Consider the following 17522-nt stretch of genomic DNA (forward strand, 5'->3'; position numbering starts at 1 on the left):
AGCTTTTCTCAGAAAGATGTTATCAATAAGCTCTTAAAACAGTCCTGCAAATAATTCGCAGTATCGACACAGGGCTACTTTGGCTTCTCAGAAACTAAATTTCATTTCTGATTCACACAATGACTCTGCAAAATCACTGGCATTGCTACAGGGAAGAAGTCAATGTGTTGACAAGAGAGGCTGGCTGTAAACACACACACACAGTTGTTTCCCATTACTAAGAGTGCAAACCATGGTATTGTCCAACTGATGTATCCCTGTGACTTATCAAATATTGCAAATCATGCAAGCTTTTACCTCCACAATAATCTTGAGGCTAAGCAGATATGGTAAGGAAATTCTGTGGTCACCATGAGATCACTTTTTCTTCTAAGGAATTGGCATTTAAGCATGCAGAAGGTCTCAGGTTCAGCCCCCATCATTCCTAGGGCTGGGGAACGCTCCTGTCTGAAACTCTAGTGAGCCACAGCCAGTGCACAGACATTACCAAGGAAGACGAGCCAATGGACCAACTCAGAATAAGGCAGCTATTCTTAACATGTGGTCAGAGGCACATGAAGCCACCAAGTCTGTTGGAAGCTAAGCAGGTCTGTGTCCGGTTAGTGCCTAGATGGGAGACCTCCTGAGACCCACATGTTGGGTTCCATGGCAATACTTCAAGGAATGCCGCTCCCGACCAGGACCCTTCAACCATCATCTGAGGCCCTTCCTCATGTGCCCTCCTCCACGAGAGTCTAGAGGGCAGCAACATGAGATCAGGCCTTTTCTGTGGTGGCTCTCCCCAGGGAAGCTCACCTGGCGCCTTCAATACATATCTTTAGGCCCCAGGCAAAAATATTTCTCTATAAAACCAGACCTTTGGCTGACTAACCTTCTATGGCCTGTGGGAGCGGGAGCTTATTGGTTTGTTCCTGTTTTATTACGTATTTTGTGTTCTCATTTTGTATTTTTTTTGTTGTGAGCCTCCCTGTGAGGGATGGAGGGCAATATACAAATTTAATAAATAAAATAAGTAAATAATGAAGACAAGTATGATATAGAAGATAAATAAATAATCAAACAAACAAACAAACAAACAAGCAGATGACCACTTCCTTCAAGCATACAAAACTGCCTTATCAGTATATCCTACCTTTCCCCCCATTATTCACTTATTTTATAGTCAGTCTGTCGGTTCCTAGTCTAGACCAGTCTACTCCCTCCGTCAGAGGATGCTGCCCAAAAGTCTTTCCCCCAAATGCTGCTATGTGACGTTACCTTTTTATTTGGGGATGCTCAGGGCTGAACCGGGAAGCTTCTGAAGCATGTATATGAAAAGGAACCCAACATTTCTAGGCCAGGCATTCTCAAGTGCAAGATTATTATTAGCCTTCTTTGGTCACCATCATGAGCCTTCATGGTTCCAACCGTCTGAAGAAACATCTCTCTGGTCTTATCAGCAGTCACTGTTTAGACAGCTGAGGCACAATATGTTCCCTGCCGTAGCACTGACACACCGAGCATGTGAAAACAGAGACACTAAAATGCTGCTTTTGTCTGCAACACACAAGAAACCGAAAGCATGCACATGCCAACACAATGAATTCTGGGCTTTTCCACCACGTCATATCCCACAGCCAGGGCTTTCAGCCTCCTGCATCCTCTAAACCACATGACCAAATTATACCATTGCTTGAAGCACACTGAGTGGATTCAGATGGTGTTGTTTTTACCCATCACACAACAGCAATCTCATGCGAATGAGTTCTTTAACACGTCCTGGACACCTGTGGCATCATAGTTTGAGCAAGCCTCATGCTTTAAGGGAGACAAAAGAGGCTAATTGAGAGCTTCCCAGTTCCACCAGCATCACACCAAGAGGTCCCAGCAAAAATCGCCACTCAATGACTGTGTTCACTTGAGTAGCAGCCCCCGTCATCAAAAACATTTGGCATTTACATAATACATTTTGAGTACTCAAATCACTGCTCGGTAATCCTTACAAAAGCCAAATAAGAACTTAAGAACATAAGAAGAGGCCTGTTCGATCAGACCATCTGGTTCATCTAGCTTGCACCTTGTTTCCAGCAGGGACTAGCAAATGCCTCTGGGAAACTCGCAAGCAGGGCTTGAAGGCAACACTTGTTCTCCTTGTAAGCCCAGCTTCTAGTATATGGCCTCTGAACATGGACATTCCCAATTAGCTATTCAGGACACAGAACTGCTGATATAACTATCCTCTTGAATTTGTCTGTTCTCCTTTCAAAGCTGTTTTAGCTAGCAGCCAGTACCATCCTGTGGCACCCTGAGTTCCATAAATTGATACTGCATTTTCTGAAACAGCACTTCATTTTTTGGCTGTTCTGAGCCTATTGCTGCTCAACCTATAAGAGGGGAAAGTTAGTCTTTAACCACTTTCTCCATAATGTTCTTAATAGTTACAAAAAAATTCCCCTTTAATCCTGTATTTTGTAGACTAAAAAGCTTCAGATCCTTTCAACTCTCCTCACGGGGAAAAGATCTCCAAACTCCAGATAGAAGTATTTGTTCTTTCCTGTAGGTTTCCCATTGCTGCAAGATGTTGCACTGTTCCTCACCAGGGGAGCCATCTCACCCTCAGGTAACATGGTACCCACCTGCCATAACATGGACGTGTGATGTCACATGCACACGCCTGCAGGTGTGTGTTTGTGTGTGATGTTGCACATCCGAGTTGCGGCGGTGGCTCCTCTTCCTCCTCCTTTCCACATCCAGTGAGACATCCTTCTCTTTTTTCTTCGTTCTTTATTTTTACTTTTCAAATGTATACATTTCCACTAGTTTTACAATCAATTTAACATTTAAAAATTTGACTTCCTTCCCCCTCATTATTTTTTAATATCTTCTGCATATCCAAATTCATTTAGCTTGTTCATTTAATTATCTATTGTAAATATATATTCTTGTTAAACTGCAGTTTATTACAAGAATCCTACTAAATGTTTTTTATCTGTTTGCAATTTATCTGTAAATATTCAATAAACCAGTTCCATTCTTTTATAAAAAGTTTGTTATCTTGATTTCTTATTCTCCGGCAAGTTCCACCATTTCTGCATATTCCATATGGTTTTGTATCCATTCTTCTTTGCTGGGCCCAAGCACCTACAGCCCCCTGGAGTTGGCTCCTACGCAGAGCTGTCTTTCCCATTGGGTTTAGTGGTGTGTTGCGCCAGGGCGCCGGCCTCTCGGGGTGCCCCAGTGAATGGGGGAGCTGTGTGGCTTCGCTGGCGGCCTCCCCTTTCCGTGCAGGCCTCCCAGCTGCGCCCCATCAACCATATGACCGGCGGGCATGCAGCTTGTCTCCCAAGCCTCCGCGGGAGGAGAGTGATCCCCTCAGAGGCTTGGGAAAAGGTTGACAACTCTGGGAAACAGGGTGTGTGTGTGTGTGGTGGAGGGATCTTTGCACCACGGCGCCAGATATGCTTAAGACGGCCCTGATTCTATGCTGCTCACATATTCCTAATGTGGCCGCAGCAAAGACTTACATAAAAGCATTATGAGGCCGGCACTCAGTCCCTTTCCAAGAAATTTGAAACGCAAGAGTATTTCCTATCACTGCACGCTGAGTTGATACCTCCGGCTAGGTGTTTACCACAACCTCAAGGCACATTTCCTGTACACTCACAGGACCCCGTCAGGGTGCACAGGTAACGCTGCAAATTGTTTATGACTCAGTGTTTTGGGCCCTTTGTTACCTGACTATCCTCTTTGCCGTTTTTGCTGTCAAACCGCAAAGTTTGGACAGATCCTTTGGCCGTTTTCCCCATAGACAGCTTCGGGTTTCACCCTTATGAATGAACTGGCATCATCCACACACTTCACTGCTCCAAATGTGTTCATGAAGAAGCAAAACAGCAGCAGTCCCAATGCATCTTTGGGGAAACACCAGTGCTTATTTCCCTCCATTATGGAAACGGTCAATTCACTCCCATTCTCTGCTTTCTACTGACCACACAAAAGCAGGAGCTTGTGATGAAAACCTTACAGTATTTAAAGAGGTTTAAAGACTGTCTCAACGCAAATCCAAAAAAATGTAGTATAAACACTGACAACTGGGAAATACTGGCCTGCGAGCGCTCCAGTTGGAGAACAGCCTTTACCAAAGGTATCATGGGCTTTGAAGACACTTGAACTCAGAACGCAAGGAAGAAACATGCTAGGAGGAAGACACGCTTGGCAAATCCACACCGTGATCAACTCCCGCCCGGAAACCAATGTCCCCACTGTGGAAGGATGTGTGGATCCAGAATTGGCCTCCACAGTCACTTATGGACTCATTGATAAAACCGTGTTTATGGAAGACAATCTTACTCGGCTACGAGTGATCGCTAAAGAAGACAGTATTTATATATTCTTGTCTTTATTGCATTTCTGTCCTCCACACATCCTTTTCCTCCGTGGACTATACATAGGATTCTTTTTTTAGGGAAGGGCCATAGCTTAGTGGTAGAGCTTGGCTGCAGAAGTTCACAGCTTCAATTCCCAGCATCTCCACATAAAATTGGGAGAGAACCGTGCCTGAAACCTGGATAACTGTTGCCAGTCAGTGAAGACAATACTGAGATAGATGGACTCATGGTGAGTACCGATCACTTACCCAGGCACTCACCAGGCCCAGAGACGCTGCCTAGTTTCCACAACTTTGGTTGCTTCTGACCATGCCCTAAACAAGTGACAGCTAACATCATAACTATTGCTAAATCAATGCTTCTGGCTTGCACAACAGAGCCAACACAAGGCCAGCCCCCACCCCCAATGTTGCATGCAATGTCATGAGTCACTGGAAAAAGGATAAAAATATTTCAGAGTTTCTCAAACTGTTTTCAGACTACAACACCCATCATCCATAGCTAGCAGGGCCAGTAGTCAGGGATGATGGGAACTGTTGTCTGAAAGCAGCTTGAGACTCAAGTTTGGGAAACACCGTTTCAGAGGAAGGTTATCTTAAGCTGCCATGCAATGCTTTTAAAGCTACTCAAAGGTGGTGGCAGAGAACCGGGTCTAATATTTCGCTCATCCGGAGGGGAAATCAGTCTGTATTTTCATGCGCTGCTCCCAGTTCCTAAAAGCACACTTAGGACTTGACCACAATGGCTGTGCGAATAAAAGCACTGCCCTGCCACAGTCCCATTCAGCAGTGCAGTTCGGTGGTGGAGGAGGAGGTCTTAAAAATAGTCTGGGGAAACCTCTTTCAATGGCTGGCATGGCCCAGGGTTACCCTTAGCAACCCACGAGGAATTCCAGGCTGAATGGCATTGTGAGAGCGCAGCTCAGCTTTGCCTCTCTCTGTGTGTTCTCCGAACTCCCGGTGGGGGCAGGGAAAAGGCAGGAAAATGAGCACAGCCCACCCCCACCCGTGACACACAGCACAGGGCTATAGGTCAACGCACACATGCACTCCATGGGAAGGGGTCCTACCTATTGTTATACTATGCACCTTGCACGCAGCTGACCGCAAATACACACTCAGGCTCTGCACACACAAAACGCAAGACAAAAAAGCAGCATTTTCTTACTATTCTATATAGGTGTTTGTGTGTGTGTGTGTGTGTGTGTGTGTGTGTACACCTATGGACGCGCTCCTGTTCAGAGCACCTAACCCACCTTGAATCTCTTGTTCTCTACCCCAAAATTATTATCCTGGGTGAAATATGATCGGTTTGCACATTGCATATGCACATTTTCCTGTATGCACACCCAACGTCCACCCCCTTCGCCTGGCCTACTAAGGCACACATGTCAATCCATCACCTGTGCACCTGCTTTCGAACCAAGCAGCTACCAGGGGCGGGTTCGCACCTGCCTCCCAGCGTACCTTCCCCTACGTGTACCTAACATCCCAGGTGGTCTCCGCACCCACCTCCCCGGTGGGTATACAAGCCTAGGGTGGCTGGCTTTCGCCCATACATCCGGGAGGGGGGGGGCTTAACTAGGGCAGCTGCGTAGAACCTGCCTGTGCGTACAATCCGCGCAGGTGTCGCCCCCCCCCGCAAAAAAAAAGCCAAACACAAAACCCTGGACGCATGCAGATCCCGGGGACGCCTTGTCTATGGGCGCACCCATTGTGCGCGCTGGCTCTCCATGCACCAGGCAGGCCTAGCGGCTCCAGCGCCCAGCTGCTGGCTGGCATTGTTTGCTTCCCGCAGCTCCGGCGAGGGGAAAAACCTTTTGCACGGCTGGAGCGGAGCCTTTTTGCCCGAGGCTCACCGCACACCTTCTGCTGCTGCTTATGCGCAGCAAAGCAGCCCCCCTTTCCGGAGCAGCCTCCACCTACCATACGGAGCCGTACGCCCCCGAGCCCACCGGGGTCAGGTGCTGGTAGCGCTGGGGCACCTCCCACACCGTCTTGTTCAGCTCCTGCTTGTAGAAGCCGCCTCGCTCGGACATTTTCCCCCAGCCGGCAGCGCCGGCAGCACAAGCAGAGGCAGAGGCGGAGACCCAGCCAGGCAGCTCCAGCTGGAAGTTGCAGAGCCAGCTAGCCAGCCAGCCAGGAAGCCACCGCCGGCAGGGAGGAGGCGGCTAGGGGGAGGGGAAAAGGGAGGAGGAGGAGGGACAGGATGAATGAAGTCGAGGGAAAGGGAGAAGGAGCCGAGGGGCGGGATCTCCCCTCGAAAAGGGGGCTCCCGGCTGATCAGAACGAGCTGCCGGCCCCTAGCATTGTAACTAAAGGTTGGTGGAAGGGAACTCCGGCCATTAAAGTAGATGTGCTGGCGCGCCTTAGGCCAGGAAGCTCCAGGTGGACCGCCAGGTAGTGCTGCGACTGGAACCTCTTGAAAGGGACCCGCAGGGTCATATACAGTGCCGGATTTACTTATAAGCTAAACAAGCTATAGCTTAGGGACCCACTCTCTTGCCCCCCCCCCAAAAAAGGAAAAAAAATGGATGTACATTTCCAAAATATAAGATGTTATTGTTGTTGTTGTTTAGTCGTTTATTCGTGTCCGACTCTTCGTGACCCCCAGAGCACGCCAGGCACTCCTGTCTTCCACTGCCTCCCGCAGTTTGGTCAAACTCATGTTTGTATCTTCGAGAACACTGTCCAACCATCTCGTCCTCTGTCGTCCCCTTCTCCTTGTGCCCTCCATCGTTCCCAACATCAGGGTCTTTTCCAGGGAGTCTTCTCTTCTCATGAGGTGGCCAAAGTATTGGAGCCTCAGCTTCACGATCTGTCCTTCTAGTGAGCACTCAGGGCTGATTTCCTTAAGAATGGATGGGATATAAATATAAGAATGGATAAAAATATAAGATAAAAAGCAAATAAAATAAAACCTACATACAGCAACAGTGTTTTGTGTTGTGTAGGCTCCTGTGATGTAACTACTGTAATGGGCTCCGCCTGCTAGCCTGCTCCCTAAAATACCACCGGTTTGCTTATTTCTATATAGAGGGTGCCTACATTCTGCATGGACTTTGCATTCTGCATGGACGTTTCAACAATTACTTTGATAAAATACACACTTTGTTATGTGCAAATGGCTTTAGATACCTATTAGGTCCATAAGTTATCATATAGCATACACAGTGGTACCTCTGGTTGCAAACGGGATCTGTTCCAGAGACCTGTTCGCAGCCTGAAAAGAATGCAACCCGCGTCTGCACACACGCGGGTCACGATTCGCCACGTCTGCTCATGTACGTGATGTCATTTTGCGTGTTTGCACATGTGCAAGCCGAGTGGCGAAACCCAGACGTAACCCTTTCCGGTACTTCCAGGTCGCTGTGGGACGCAACCTGAAAAAACGTATCATGAAGCAAACGTAACATGAAGTACGACTGTATTCAACAAAAAAACAGCAACAATTTGTTGTTGACAAAGGACAGCTGTACATATAAAGGGCCCCATTAGCTTCAGTAGCTTAGGGCCTCATCAAACCTAAATCCAGCCCTGCAGCAGGGTCATATAGTTCCTTCTTCTTCTTTGGCGATCACTTGTAGCCGAGTAAGATTGTCTTCCATAAACACGGTTTTAACAGTGAGTCTGTCAGTGACTGTGGAGGCCACTTCTGGATCCACACGTCCTTCCACAGTGGGGACATAGGTTTCCAGATGGGAGTTGATCACGGTGAGGATTTGCCAAGCGTGCCTTCCCCTTAGCGCATTTCTCTCTTTCGTCCTGAGTTTGAGCGTCTTCAAAGCCCATGGCACCTTTGGTGAAGGCTGTTCTCCAATTGGAGCACTTGCAGGCCAGTGTTTCCCAGTACATTTTTTTTAAAGATTTGCCTTGAGAGAGTCTTTAAACCTCTTTTGTTGACCATCAGCATTACGCTTTCCATTTTTAAGTTTGGAATAGATTAGTTGCTTTGGAAGATGATAATCAGGGATCTGAACAACATGACCAGTTCAACTAAGTTGATGTTGAAGAATCATTGATTCTACACTGGTGATCTTTGCTTTTTCTAGAACACTGGCATTAGTTCGCCTGTCTTCCCAAGGGAGGGTAAAATTTTTCAGAGACACCATTGATGGAATCTTCGAGGAGTTGGAGATGGCGTTTATAAGTGGTCCATGTTTCACAAGCATACTGTAAGGTTGGTAGTACAATAGCTTTGTAAACAAGCATTTTGGTTTCCCTGCAGTGCAGGAATCTTTGCCCAACGTGGCACTCAAACTCACGATGCTGAGAGTTTCATGCTATCCCGTAACACCCATCATTTGTTACCATTGGCCCCACTGGCTGGGGCTGATGGCAGCTGGAGTCTTTGACAACATCTGAAGGTCCCCCAGCCCTGTTCTGCAAATCGAACTGTCCTTCAGCAAATCGGGATGGGGATGATAACACACACAGCACCAGCCCCCTAACCTGTTCTTAATTCCATATCCATGAAGGCATATAGTCCATGAACTAGCACCTATCATTGCCTTTGGCTAATTAATTGCCTTTGGCTAATTAATTAAATCTATGGCCTTTAACTGGGAGAGGGTAATATTTTTGTTTCTTACTATGTTATGCATTTTTATGTTTTTTTATTGTAAACCGCCCTGTGATCCTGCGATGAAGGGAGGTATAGAAATCTAAATAATAATACTAGAATTAAATAATATACCAGAAAAAAACAAACTGTTCGGATTGTCAATGCCACATAAAAGCAGAGTTGAGGCCCATCAATTCTGGTTTCCTAGTGACTTCCCTAAAGTCATAACCTTTTTTGCAGGCACCTTGGTTTTCAGCAGCAACTATTGCTGTTTACATATTTTCCTCTAGAGGGGATTAAAATGGCTTGGAATACTAATGAACACAACACCCCAGAGAACATTTCCAAATTAATTACGCCAACATTTCCCACTGTCTTGTTTTATGGTGCCTTGCCATAATTGTGGATAACAAAGCCAGTGCTGTCAATGCCACAGTGGCGTAGCATGGGTTGTCAGCACCCGGGGCAAGGCAAGTAATTTGCGCCCCCTAACCCGTGGATTTGTGCCCCCTAACCCATGGATTTGCGCCCCTTAACCCGTGGATTCACCCTAACCCCAGATGTTGCGCCCGGTGCGGCCGGCCCCCCTGCACCCCCCATGCTACGCCACTGCAATGCGATGTTCAAAGTTTCTCCCCCAGGTAGAATTGTGTTTTGTCTAGAATAGCTTCAAGCAAAACCTGAACAGCCATCTTTAATTTATGCGAGTCTGAGGTCAAATTGTAGTCTGGAGAAACAAATGAATTATAAATATGGGAGGCCAAAGGCCACCAGTGTTTTCTCCTTGGCAGTGACTGAGTGGAGAAGGACACATCATCTTGCTATGCCCCTCTTCTGAACATTCTGAATTTACCCAGCTGGGTGGTTTTCATCTCCGTGTTCTGTGCATCAAATAGCCAAATATTTTGAATCTGATAATGCCTGTGTGAACAAAGTTTCTGCTGAAAGAGTATTGGATAGTAGTTTTCCAGGGAACCCAATGAATCCTCGGTGACTTATTTGAATGTGTGTGTGTGCAGTCCCAATTATAGAAGATCAGCATGACTGTGTCAACAATATACGGTACCTACAAAGTGCATTCTGTCATTTTAAGAATTCTGGGCAATGTAGTTGCAATTCCCAGAAACCCTTAACAAACTAGTGTCCACAATTCTGTTCCTTATGATTAATCGGAATCTCCTTGCAAGTTGAATCCATTGGTTCTGGTCGTAGCCTCTGGAGATGGAGAAAACAAGGCCCCTCCATCTTCCATGAGACAGCCTTTCAGATGTTAGAAGATGGCCATCACATTTTCTTTCAGTCTACCAGGCTAAACTTACCCAGCTCCTTCAACCATTCCTCATAAGGCTTGCTTTCCAGACCCTCCTCTGCGCATGTTTCAACTTGTCAATATCCTCCTTATTGTGGTGCCCAGGACTGGACACAGTACTCGAGGTGTGGTCATACCAAGGCAGAATAGAACAGGATTATTACTTCTCTTGATCCGGAAACTATACTTGTCACTTTTTTCCAGGATGATGAGGAACCATTAGTGAACAGACAGTTGATATTCGTGTTGAAGGCAGCTGAAGTGAAGATGTACCCAGGGTTTGTATCCCTTGCTTAACAGCCAAAGGTTAGCTGCTTCTAACTTGTCTTCTACAAAGGAAGATGCATATGAATCTAAGAAGCTAGTTGTGTTCTCTCCCCAGCCCTTGCAAGTAGCAATTTTCAGTGTTGCTTGGTGCATGGTGAAAACAAATGCTTTTGGAACTGAAAGAAGCAAGCAAATCGTAACCCGGGTACTTGAAAGATTGTTTGCAAGCACATGTGTTGCGCATTTGGTGGTTTCCTGTTTTAGGAGGCGACCCATTTCGCTTTCGTGAAGAAAGTTGTGCATTGTTATACACCACAAGATAGCAGTCTTTTCCTGCGAAACAAATTCACAGTACTGCAGTTCATGTGTTTATTATATCCGTTCCAGATACAGAGTTTTTCAGCCTTGCTTCTGTACGTGGAGAGTTTCCACTGGATAATTTTTCAGGTGTCAAGTGCACGGACTTGTTGCACTGAGACCTGAACTTAACCTTGGCTGGATGGTGCTCAGACAAAACAGTTGGCCATCTTGCAGGACTATGTTACGTGAATGTAGTTTGCATGTTGGGGAAATGCTATAACATGCACAGATGTTCTTTGATTAATCATTCTCTTTAACGTGGCAAGTCATTGTAGTCCCCATTTAACAGATCATTAAGTTGTAGTGTTCTGATGAGAACAGTGTTCCTTTGCATTTATTTAGTTATCAACCTAATTTATGTTCACACACGACAGATACTGTTGGTAGGTAATGGTGGCGTTCCATCTGTTCCGGATATAACTGCACTTTCTTCTAATGCATCAAGATTGTAGCCTGGGGATTCTGTTATAGATTTGGCCATTATTGTTGAGGCCCAAGCGGCTTCCATGGCACAAAGTACCGTTCAACAGCTTAGCTTGGTGTGCCAGATGCAACTTCTCCTAAGCAAAGACAGACTTGCAAAAGTTATGCATGTCTTGGTAAAAGCCAGTCTTGATTGCTGTGATCCATTACATATAACACTGGTCCTTAAATAACTACATTGGCTCCCAACACGTTTCCGAACACAATTCAGAGTGCTGGTGCTGACCTGTAAAGCCCTAAAGGGCCTCAGCCCAGTATACCTGAAGGAGCGTCTCCACCCCTTCGTTCAGCCCAGACGCTGAGGTCCAGCTCTGAGGGCCTTCTGGCGGTTCCCTCACTGTGAGAAGTGAGGTTACAGGGAACCAGGCAGAGGGCCTTCTCAGTAGTGGTGCCCGCCCTGTGGAAAGCCCTCCCATCAGATGTCAAGGAAATAAACAGCTATCTGACCCTTAGAAGACATCTGAAATATTTAAATATTCTGTCAGGAGCCACCCAGAGTGGTTGGGGAAACCCAGCCAGATGGGCGGTGTAATGGTTTTAGGGGTTGCTTGTGCATAAGTTACCGCCACTCTAGGCTAGGTTGCCTGGTTAAACCTTTTCTGTCTGGACAGCCATTCACTTCGTGGCTGTTTCAGTCACTAGCAGAATCCGTCAGTGGGCGTTTCTTGAACCTCTTCCAGCAAAGAAGTTCTTTGACGCCAAGTCGCTGCCTACTCTCCCTGCGCGGAAGTATTCTGCGCAGGGTGGGTGTAGGCAGCGGAGGACCCGTGCTCTCCCCGCTGGTCTCCGGCGAGGAGTCCTGGAGCCCCCTCTCCGCTTCCCCCATCGGCCCCCCTGTATCCCTGGTGTTATGCTGATTTTCTTCCCCAGCCGAAGAGCTGCCTCTCTCCCTGCTGGGCCCTTCTCCAGCGTCGCTGTGGAGCCTTGCCTCCGCCTCTAGCTCCGATGGCAGTTCCCTGACAGGCGGGTATAAATAATTAATAATAATAATAATAATAATAATAATAATAATAATAATAATAATAATTTGCTACCCCTGTTTCAGAACTGTCCTGCTTCCGAGGTGAGGTAAATGGCAACCAGGCAGAGGAGATGATGATATGGGGTGTCTGCCAGGGACTGTAAAGCGGTGCACATTCTTCTAAATTTTAGGCTCCAGATTAAAAGTATTTCCTCCAAAGTTTTTAATTAGATGCCATCGCCTCCAGTCTGGAACTCTCTGTCCATTGACATTAGGTAGACACCTTCGCTGTGCTGTTTTCAATAATTGCTTAAAACCTTCATGTTTAGGCAAGCATACCCAGATATGTAAAGCTGACATGCATTTTAATATTCTTTTATATAATGTATGTTTTTAATTGCTGATACTATTTATATTTAGATTTTTTTAAGGTCTACTTGTTTTTCATGTCTGACTTTTTATGGATAATTTTAATGCATGTTTTATATTTTCTGTAAACTGCTTAAGCCATTTTTCCCTTTTAAACAATTAAGCAGTATTCAAATTCTGCTAAATAAATGTTAAAAAGAGGACACTGGTGGCGCTGTGGTCTAAACCACTGAGCCTCTTGGACTTGCCAATTGGAAGGTCGGCAGTTCACAGCCCTGCAATGGAGTGAGCTCCCGTTGCTCTGTCCCAGCTCCTGCTAACCTAGCAGTTCAAAAGCATACCAGTGCAAGTAGATAAATAGGTACCGCTCCGGTGGGAAGGTAAACAGCGTTTCCATGCGCTGCTCTGGTTTCGCCAGAAGCAGCTTAGTCATGCTAGCCACATGACCCAGAAAAACTGTCTGCAGGCAATGTCGGCTCTCTCAGCCAGTAAAACGAGATGAGCGCCACAACCCCAGAGTCATTCGCAACTGGACTTAACTGTCAGGGGTCCTTTACCTTTACAAATGTTAAAAATATATATCACACTTCCTTCTCTTCCACCATCCAAACAGGCAATCAACCTTGTTGGCCTTAATAGCACTCATCACCTTCCTAAGTAATGCTCAGGTGGGGCAGAGAGACCCTACTGCTCATGCCCAGTGCTGGATGACTATAGGTCATACATAACCATCTCAAGCATTAGCCATTTGCATTGGCAGTAGAGTTCTCTTGATCAGAGCTATGGGCTAGCTGAGGCATCACAGACCCTAAACTAAGGATACCAGATTTTTTTCAAAGAATCCAGGGACACTTCTTTTTTTTGAAAAGAGAAAAAAAAGTTACTAAAAATGTTTTTTTTATTTCTTTAAAGAAGTAATATCTTCTCTTCTGTGGTCTCCTCTGTCGTGCAGCCTTCCTCTGGGCCCCGGCCTGCTCTCTTGGAACGCTAGCTGCTGTGGAGTAGGCTTGGGTCGGACTTGGGCTCGGCCATGTGTCCTTGCCCGCCCGATGCTCTCCTACCTCTCCTCCTCAGTGGCAGCAGTGGCGCGGCAAGGCCAGGGCTCCCCTCTTTTTTCTCCTTCATCTTTCTCTCTATTCCTTCTCCTTCTCCTCTCTTCTTTCTCCCTGTGTCGGCTCCGGGGTTTTCCTGGCCCCGGAGCGCTGCTGGGCAGTCAGCCGGCTGGTCCCCATATGATGTGTCTTGTGCCATTGAACCAATCACACAACATTCATCCCCTACTAATAAATCTACAACACTTAAAATATAAATCCGGGGACATTAAATGAAATCCGGGGACATTCCAGGGACGGATTTTGTCCGGGGACAGATTTGTAAATCCGGGGATTGTCTCCAGGAAACGGGGACATCTGGTAACCATACCCTAAACTGGTTTAAGAGGACCTGTGCTTTCGTAATCAGTGACCTACTGCGTCAGAGGCACAAAGTGATCTGAGATCATTCAACTGATAAAGCAAAACAGGTCTGCGCAAAAGCATCATCATTGCCCTTATTGCAGACACACTTTCCAATACGTCATTATGACATTTCAATATACTTCTGACATGTGCCCTCAGATTTGTTTACATAGCCGGTCGGTATTTTGATTCCAACAGCACCATGCTGACCTCGCCTTTCCTTCCAGATGTCTACTTGGAAACCTCAACGCCACCCCAAGGTCCGCTTGTATTGTTCTCATCTGAAAATTAGCTCAATTATTACAAGGTTGTCACTTCTTAGATACATAAGGAATGTTTTAAACATGGATTCCAGAGATGCACTGTGTATCTGACCTGAAAGGTTTATCAGGCAGTGAATGACACCACACAGTTTTACTGCGTCATCCTCAACAGATTTCCTTAGAATTAAGTCCCACTATGTTCAATGGCTCTCCCTCCTTCACGTATTTAGGTTTCCTGCCCCATTCATGTTTTGGAGGATTCAAAACATCAACGTCACAGGGCAGAGGAGAAGAAATGAGAAACTGATAATGAATATACCACGTCATAAATGAGAAGGTGAATTGTCTCCAGCCATGAGGATGGCTGAGGATATTTTTCAGGCATTTGGTTTTAGCTAATTCTTTGTTAAATTATTCAGCAGCGGCCAACTTGTCTGAAAATACACTCAGCTATAAATATCATCGGCAGGTTTCTGTAAATAAATTGAATTGGCATGTTTGTCAATGCTTTGGAATAGCTGGGGAAATGTTTGAGCCATTCTAGCAAACGTTGCTTTGGGAATCAAATACGTACACCCAGACATGAGGAGAGTTTGGCCAACATTAATGATATACTTGGCAAACCATGACATTAACTGACGGATAACTTTTTCCATTTTATCTACCTGCTTTTACAAAATTTGCTATATGAAGAGGACATAAAGCAAAGAGCACGCAATGATATCCTTCAAATTATTTCCCCGATGTATTTGCCAACTGGCACACTGAGAAATTTACTGACTGCAGAATGCTGTCCATCAGCAGATTTGCTATGTGAAGAGATGCTGAATATTTGATTTTCCCCAAATATCCACCCTCAGTTTATGCCAGAGCTCATTAAATCTGAGTACCAGAATGTATCTTTAGTAAATGCCTTGAGTGGGCTTTGAAGGTACAGTGGTACCTCGGGTTAAGTACTTAATTTGTTCTGAAGGTCCGTTCTTAACCTGAAACTGTTCTTAACCTGAGGTACCACTTTAACTAATGGGGCCTCCTGCTGCTGCTGTGCCACCAGAGCACGATTTCTGTTCTCATCCTGAATCAAAGTTCTTAACCCAAGGTAATATTTCTGGCTTAGTGGAGTCTGTAACCTGAAGCGTATGTAACCCGAGGTACCACTGTACTGGCATTTGCAGGTGAAGGAAAAACATCTCCAGAAGTTGTCTCCATTTTGCAGGGCTATCTTGGAAATATAGATTAAATAATAATAATAATAATAATAATAATAATAATAATAATAATAATAATAATTTTTACCCAACCCATCTGACTGTGTTGCCTCAGCCACTCTGGGTGGCTTCCAGCATAATATACAGAAACACAACAACAACAACAACAACAAATCATACATTAAAATCTGCATCAACTCATAGCCAGCAGTTCACAAAGTGGCTAAGAGAAGTTCCTGGTTTGAACCTTGCTTCTACCATGAAACCAGGCAAGAGAAAACAATGAAGATTCTTGTAGCACCGCAAATGCTACCAAATTTATTAACCACTTTCTCTCAGCCTCGGTCTCCAAAATGGAGAACAGAAATTCTGAACTTATATTACGGAGTTGATGTAACGGTTACAAGTACATACGGTAATGCATATGATCTTTTGAACGCTTGAAATCACTATGCAAATTTTAGTATTAAGATAGGATCACCATATTATGCGTTTGCTGGGCCTCTTTTTCCTCTGACTGAAGGAGCATATGCAAAAGGCCTACTGTTTTCAAAAGACAGCAGCCCAAACCCCACCCTCGCTGGATAAAGAATGGCGCTCTGCTCACTCTGGCATGTACTGTATCTCGTATTGTTTCATGGGTGTGTTAGCCTAGGAGCCATTTTCTATCTCCACACCTGGATTTGGAATGCAGAAAAATCTGAAGGAATCCATGGCTTCTACTACAGTTGTGTTTACAGATCAAGCAATAGCAGAAGCCCATAGGTTTTTTGGGGGGAGACACACACCACATTCTCTCTTGCGCTTACAGTGGTACCTCAGGTTACATATGCTTCAGGTTACATACGCTTCAGGTTACATACACTTCAGGTTACAGACTCTGCTAACCCAGAAATAGTGCTTCAGTTTAAGAACTTTACTTCAGGATGAGAACAGAAATCATGCTCCGGCGGCGCGGCGGCAGCAAGAGGCCCCATTAGCTAAAGTGGTGCTTCAGGTTAAGAACAGTTTCAGGTTAAGAACGGACCTCCGGAACGAATTAAGTACTTAACCCGAGGTATCACTGTACAGGTTTGCTACAATGGTGGGTTTGCTACAATGAACCTTGAACTAATCCGCCTGCTTATTTTTGCAAAAGAATCGCTGATTTGCTTTTAAGGAGCTCCCGTAAACTGGTATATATTTATCAATGGCGGGCATGGAGAGACCCGTCCCCTCCACTTTTGGTGAATATAATATTCACATCCAAGGTCCAAAATGTAAAAAAGCAAAAAGCAACAACCAAATAGCTTCCCATCTGTCTCAGTTTCCTTTTTTGTTCTTAAAAAATACGTACAACATAGGCATAGATTGTGCAGTCTCGAGCCAGCTCCAGCCTGTTTCCAAAGCAGCAGCAACACCCACCCACTTTTCTGGGAAACAATAGCAGTGCCAGGGACTCTGTGGAGGAATGCCAAGTCAGACTTCCTTTCCACAGATGGGAAAGCAAATGGGCCCCTTCTGATTCGCCCTCCTCCCCTAGGAACAGGACACTCCTCCAGGAGGAGAACATATCCCCAGCCCTCTGACGACAAGGGAGAGTTCCTCAAGTCACAATTTCCTGAACTCACAAGTCCCATGGCCATTTTGGATCTATAATCTAATCTCGAAGGAAAAGCTTTTTACAACCCAGACATCAATGCGAAGGAAGAAAACAAAACAAATAAAAGAGCTAACAGGCCGAGGGAGTGAAAAGGAATGCTGGGGGGAAATACAAGACTACAGTTCCGCCATCTCTCTGCTATGGCTTCTGTAGGCGCTAACCAGATTTCCGCAGAGATAAATATATTTTGCCCTGTGATCCCACATCAGCCATTAGCCTAGCTGCACAATAAAGAGGCTAAAAACGTATACAGAGAGTATCTATGATTCTATA

General features: G+C 45.6%; 1 protein-coding gene across 2 annotated transcripts in view; it reads right to left on the bottom strand.

The window, feature by feature from the left end:
• MAPK11 (mitogen-activated protein kinase 11) overlaps nt 1-15816 on the bottom strand; it is a 61898-nt gene extending 46082 nt beyond the window's left edge. The window contains exon 1 of one of the 2 annotated variants that reach the window (XM_083575330.1): nt 15788-15816. In XM_083575330.1, coding sequence (XP_083431456.1) covers nt 15788-15801 — 14 coding nt within the window. In that variant the 5' untranslated portion in view covers nt 15802-15816. Of the gene's footprint in view, nt 1-6292; nt 6547-15787 lie in introns of those variants that run through there. The other variant, XM_083575329.1, reaches the window with a different exon arrangement.
• Between the last annotated feature and the right edge of the window lie 1706 nt (nt 15817-17522).

Source organism: Podarcis filfolensis (assembly GCF_964270895.1).
Source record: "Podarcis filfolensis genome assembly, chromosome: 10".
NCBI classification, from domain to species: Eukaryota; Metazoa; Chordata; class Lepidosauria; order Squamata; family Lacertidae; genus Podarcis; species Podarcis filfolensis.